This window comes from Lathyrus oleraceus, chromosome 6 (assembly GCF_024323335.1).
Source record: "Lathyrus oleraceus cultivar Zhongwan6 chromosome 6, CAAS_Psat_ZW6_1.0, whole genome shotgun sequence".
Taxonomy (NCBI): domain Eukaryota; kingdom Viridiplantae; phylum Streptophyta; class Magnoliopsida; order Fabales; family Fabaceae; genus Lathyrus; species Lathyrus oleraceus.
In genome coordinates, this window is record NC_066584.1 from 381,702,713 (window position 1) to 381,709,198 (window position 6,486).

General features: G+C 39.3%; 1 protein-coding gene across 1 annotated transcript; it reads left to right on the plus strand.

Annotated features, from left to right (window-relative positions):
• The first annotated feature begins 360 nt into the window (after positions 1 to 360).
• On the plus strand, positions 361 to 4,075 carry LOC127095768 (uncharacterized). Its single transcript, XM_051034411.1, has 5 exons — positions 361 to 666; positions 1,879 to 2,502; positions 2,602 to 2,670; positions 2,772 to 3,079; positions 3,343 to 4,075. Exons 1-5 carry the CDS (start codon positions 361 to 363, stop codon positions 4,073 to 4,075), a joined length of 2,040 nt encoding a protein of 679 aa, XP_050890368.1.
• Positions 4,076 to 6,486: the final 2,411 nt, after the last annotated feature.

A 6,486-nucleotide genomic window follows, 5' to 3' on the forward strand; every position in this document is an offset into this window, starting at 1 on the left:
TGGTTTACATCCACAAGGGGTTCCACAAGGAACTGTAGGTGGTAGTTTCTGAGAATTCTTCCGCCTGAATCCTCCTGAATTCCATGGTGGGTTGAATCCTGTGAAGGCTGAGGAGTGGATAACCAGCATGGAGAGGATTTTTCAGATAGTGCATTGTAGTAAAGAGAATAAGGTTATGTTTGCTTCTCACATGATGAAGGGTCCAACTGTGAGATGGTGGGAGAGTCCTTCGACTCTTATGACCAATCGAGGAGTACCTAGGGATTGGGAGCATTTTAAGATTGTTTTCTTGGATAAGTATTTCCTAGTTCTCTGAGGACTCATAAAGAGTTTGAGTTTCAACAGCTTAGATAGGGTACCATGATAGTAGTTGTGTATGCTGAGAAGTTCGAAGATATGGCTGCTTATTCTAGACAAGCCGCGTACGCACCAAATGAGAGGTGGAAGATTGATCAGTTTCTTTTTGGTCTAAGGGGTGAAATTTCTCATAGTGTTTCTCAAAGGGAATTCACTACTTATTCTGAATTGTTAAGGAAATGTTATGTGGCTAAGAACAATTTGAAGAAAGTTCAAGAAGAAAGGGATCAATATAGGAGTGGACAAAGAGACCAAGGGAGGCTAGGTAGCCAGTTTAGGCCTAGATCTCAGGCTTTCAAAGGAAAACAGGTATAACATGCAAGACCTAACCATCCACCTCAATGTAAAGTGTGTAAGAAGTCTCATTTTGGAAGATGTGTTGGAAGTGGAGTTAGGTGTTTTACTTGTCAGAGAGAGGGACACATGTCTAGGGAATGTCCTCAGAATAAGAATCAGATACAGGGGAGGAGCACAGGTCGAGTTTATACTTTGGATGCAAGGAAGGCTAAGAGAAATAATGCCTTAATTGCTGGTACGGGTCTCATCAATAATCATCCTTGTTTTGTATTGTTTGATTGTGGGGAGACACAACCTTTTCTATTAATTCAGTGCATGAAGTGTCTTGGCTTGCAAGCAATTCCCCTGTCTCCTCCTATGGTGGTTACTACCGCCATAGATGATGTAGTCGAGACACCGTTGATTTGTGAAAATTGTTCGCTCTCGATGAATGCTAGAGTTTTCCAGATTGATCTAATTTTTTTACCACTTAAGAAGGTTGATGTGGTTTGGGGGATGAATTGGCTCTCCGCCAATTCGGTGTTTATTGGATGTGAAGAGTAGTTAATTATCATTCCATATAGTGAAGATACTCCAAAGGATGTATTAACTACTATCTTGGAAGGTACTGTTAGCATGGTTAATTTCTTATTTCAGAATGAAAAGTCAGTTCTCTTGGTTCTTACCAAGGAATCTAGCGATAATATGAGTGTTACACGAATACCTGTCATTTGTGAATTTCCGGAAGTTTTCCCTGAAGATGTCACCTCTCTTCCTCCTGAAAGGGAAGTGGAATTCTCTATTGATCTGATACCTGAGACAACTCCAATATCCATTTCTCCATATCGCATGGCGCCACTCGAGTTGAGAGAGTTGAAGAATCAATTGGAAGAGTTGTTAACCAAGCATTTCATCCGACCTAGTGTCTCACCATGAGGAGCTCCAGTGTTATTAGTAAAGAAGAAGGATGGTAGTATGAGGATGTGTATTGATTATCGCCAGTTGAATAAAGTTACCGGTAAGAACAAGTACCCTCTGCCAAGGATAGACGATTTGTTAGATCAGTTGAAAGGAACCTGTGTGTTCTCAAAGATTGATTTGTGATCGGGCTATCATCAAATAAGAGTTAAGAGTTCGGATGTACCATAGACTGCATTTAGAACCCGATATGGCCATTATGAGTTTCTTGTAATGCCTTTTGGTGTGAAGAATGCTCCTGCTGTTTTCATGCACTATATGAATTAGATATTTCAACCTTACTTGGACCAGTTCGTGGTGATCTTTATTGATGACATTCTTATTTATTCTCGTACTCCCCAAGAGCACGGAGGACACCTAAGGATTGTTCTATCTGTATTGCAAGAGAAGCGACTTTTTGCCAAGTTAAGTAAGTGTGAATTTTGGAAGAACGAAGTGAATTTTCTTGGTCATGTAATATCACAAGGAGGAGTGTCAGTGGATCCATCTAAAGTTGAAGCAGTTATTAATTGGGAAATACCGAAGAATGCTCCCGAAGTCAAAAGTTTCTTGGGTTTGGCAGGTTACTATCGAAGGTTTATAAAGGGGTTTTCCCAGATAGATTTACCAATGACAAAACTTACCCGAAAGGAAATTTCTTTTAAGTGGGATTTGAAGTGTGATCATAGTTTCATGAGTTTGAAGGAGAAGCTAACGACTGTTCTTGTTTTAGTCATCCCCGCCCCTAGTAAGTCTTATGAAGTATTTTGTGATGCCTCTAAGAAAGGATTAGGAGGGGTGTTAATGCAGAATGGTCAGGTTGTAGCTTATGTCTCTCGTCAGTTGAAGCCTCATGAAGAGAACTATCCGACTCATGATCTAGAACTAGCTGCTGTTGTTTTTGCATTGAAGGTGTGACGACATTACTTGTATGGAGTGCGCTTTGAGATGTTTAGTGATCACAAGAGTTTGAAATACTTATTTGACCATAAAGAGTTAAACATGAGACAGAGGAGATGGATGGAGTATTTGAAGGATTTTGATTTTGAGCTTAAGTACCACCAGGGGAAAGCGAATAAGGTTACTGATGCCTTAAGTCAGAAAGTGATGCATAAAGCTGAGTTGATGATGTTAGAATACGCATTGTTGGAAAAGTTCTGAGATCGTAATCTTGAGTTTAGTTAGACGCAGGATGGTGTGAGAATGGGAAATTTGAATGTTATTTTAACCTAAGGGAAGAGATCCGACAAGGACAAATGATAGATGAGAAGTTACAAGAGATGTCGACTCAACCAGGTCTCGCTCAGTCACCGAATGGAGTTATTGTGTTTAATCAAAGGATTTATGTTCCGAATGATGCCGAGCTGAAAAGAAAAGTTTTGGAGGAAGCTCACAAAAGGGCGTTTACTATACATCCAGGTTCATCAAAGATGTATCAAGACTTGAAGAAGGACTATTGGTGGCCTGGAATGAAGAGGGATATTGCAGAGTATGTGTCGAAATTCATTGTATGCCAGCAGGTAGAGATCGAGCATCAGAAGCCAGGTGGTTTATTGTGACCTTTAGAGATCTAGTTTGGAAATGGGATAATATTTCAATGGATTTTGCAGTGGGGTTACCTCGGACCCAAGGTGGTTATGATTCAATTTGGGTGATTGTGGATCGGTTAACTAAGTCCGCACACTTCTTGGCCGTGAAGACTACTTACAAGGCAAGTCATCTTGCATGGTTGTTCATTTAAAAAATTGTTAGGTTGCATGGTGTTCCAACTAGCATTGTTTCCGATAGAGACCCAAAGTTTACTTCAAGATTTTGGAAGGCATTCCAGCAAGCTATGAGATCGAGATTATGTTTGAGTACTTCTAATCATCCTCAAACGGATGGTCAGACTGAACGGACGATACAGACACTGACAGATATGTTAAGAGCTTGTATACTTGATAGTGGAGGGAATTGGAAAGAGCTTTTACCACTGATTGAATTCGCATATAACAATAGTTATCATGCAAGTATTGCGATGGCTCCTTATGAAGCCTTGTATGGACGAAAATGTAGGACACCTCTATGTTGGACGAAAGTTGGAGAAGAAAGGATCTTAGGACCTGAGATTATTCAACAGACTACCGAAAAGATAAGGATGGTCCGTGATAAGATGAATAAACCGCAAGATCGCCAAAAGAGCTATGTGGATCACAACAGAAGACCATTGGAATTTGATGAAGGTGATCATGTATTTTTGAAGGTGACTCCAAGGTTGAGACTGAAAGGACCGTTTAAGTCACGGAAGCTAAGTCCGATATACATAGGGCCATACCAGATTATAGAGAGGATTGGAGAAGTAGCCTACAAATTAGTTTTTCACGTATCTAAATTTCGGAAGTTCATTCCAAATTCTCTTCAGCCTATTCTTCCAGATTCAATAGAAGTAGAAGCAGATCTGACTTTCGAACCTCTACCAAGTCGCATTGCAGGACGAGAAGTTTAGGTATTAAAGAATAAGGAGATTCCTCTTGCTAAGGTTCAGTGGGATGAATCACATCCGGGCGATGCTACCTAGGAATTGGAGTCAGAAATGCGAGAAGCTTACCCTCATCTCTTCTAGGTAATATTTAAATTCGAGGACAGATTTTTATTTAAGGGGGGAGGATGTAATACCCCGTATTTCCTTAAATACCTAAATTCCTATTAATTGAGATCAAATGAGTTCCTATGTGATTTAAAAGTTATCAATCGGGATAAATAGAGTAAATAGTGAGTTCAGGTTGACTTAATTAATATCAATTGGGACTGACCTTTTATTAATTAGGACATTTTGGTAAGACTAATAATGAGTCAATAGCTTTGGTAGAACAAATATTATGGTTAGTGCCACTTAAGATATTTGTTTTCACCACTTACTAACCACAAATTTCTCATGGCCACTTGCTTATGACGTTTGACTCATTCACCACCACATGTTTGTATCTTATACCTACTTCCACATGCGAATTTTTTTCTCAATGTATAAAACAAGTGAATAGAGAGAAAGAAGAAGCTCAAGAGAAGAAGAGAAAACAAGGCTAGTGGAGAAGAATAAGAAGAAGAAAGCTTGGAACCAACACCGGCATCTTCATCCTAATATCATCTCCAACAACTTCACCTCTTCTATTTCTTGAGGTGGGTTCTAGTTAGAAACCATAGGATTTCTAGAGATTAGGGTTGTAGAGTCATTGTTAAATCATGAAAATCCATGCTATATGATATATATATATATATATATATATATATATATATATATATATATATATATATCTTGCTCTTGTTGATTTCCATGAACATGTGCTTTGATGTGTTCTTATGATTGTTGTGATAACATGATTGTTGTGGTTGTGGGTAAATGATTAGTTGTGGTTATGACCTTGAAATCCTTGTGGTTATGAACTTGTTATATATGTGTATATAAGCTTGTAGTGTGATGGGTTGGTTGGAAGAAGGAGTGGGTGTTTTGTTGGAAATGGTTTAACAGAGGAAATGGTGTTTTATGAAATGGAAAAGTGAAAATGTGTGAAGACCAATTGATTGGACCCTACAATCAATCGATTGCACAACCATTTTGTTTTGCAGAAAATGGAATTTTAGCAGGACCAATCGATTGACAGTGCATTACAATCGATTGCACAAACTTTCTATTTTGGAACAGTGGAAATTCCAGTGAGCCAATCGATTGACACTGAGGATCAATCGATTGATCCTGTGCAAAATTTGAAAAACAGAAATGTGAGAGGAACCAATCGATTGGGCCTCCCAACCAATCGATTGACTTATGTTAAAAACTTCAAAATCCATTTCTTAAGTGTTTCTAAGAGCATTCTTCCAACCATTAATCATTTGTGATGTTATGCATGTGTTGAAAACATGCTAATGGTGAAAATTACATGATGAATCTAGTAAGTTAACCTAGGATTGGTATTAGGCCATGAGTTAGGTTTCTAAACTAGATAACGTTGGATGAAGGAATGCATTCATATGACGCTTATGTGGAGGTTGTGGATGAATGGTTGTTATGATTGAGAATGAGACGCATTGTATGGAACATGCCATGTTATTGGTTATGTATTGTGGTGAATGAAGTCACCTGTGATCGATGGATCTTGTTATGATTTATAGAACTAATGGTTTGTGGAACCGATCATGTATTCAGATGTGTGTTTTCTGTGATGGTGCATATCTCTTTTCGGTATGCTTAGATGAGTAAGCATTGGGATGTGAGACCGATGATTCGAGCCTCAATTGGGTTTGAGTCCCAACCACGACGGGCGTGGGGGAAAGGTGGACAGCTAAGTGAGTTAGATTCCCATATGGTGAAAGAGACCCTAAGTGGTTTAGATTCCCATACGGGTAATGGTCGCTTGAACTGGGGATTAAGCCTTATAGAGGACCCGATATCCACCGCGAAAGTCGAATCATACGAGCATGCAAGAACCGAGCCTGGCTTAGACGAAATTCCGTTCGGGAATTGATGTTTCGTGATCTGAATAATGATCGTGGTTGAGTTGTGAGAACTCAGGTGCATGTTGCCATACATTGCGAGCTTGTTTCCCCATCGCTTAAGTCTTTGTTCCCTTGTTGACTTGAGTTGATTATTGATTAGAACACCCTGTAGAGCCGAGTGGACCCATAAGATAGGGAACCCACTGAGATTATTATCTCACCCCATGTTGTTGATTATTTTTCAGGTGGTTCTGAGCAGGTGAAGGGTAAGGGCAAGATAGAGTGATGTCTTGCTTACCTGATGACTGGATGACTTTTCCGCTGTGTAGATATTTTGGGATCATTGTTTAATGATCTATCTCCTAATAGTTTTATTTTGGGCACTTTTGTGTACATTTTGCGCCATGTTATGTTTCTTTTGGGCAT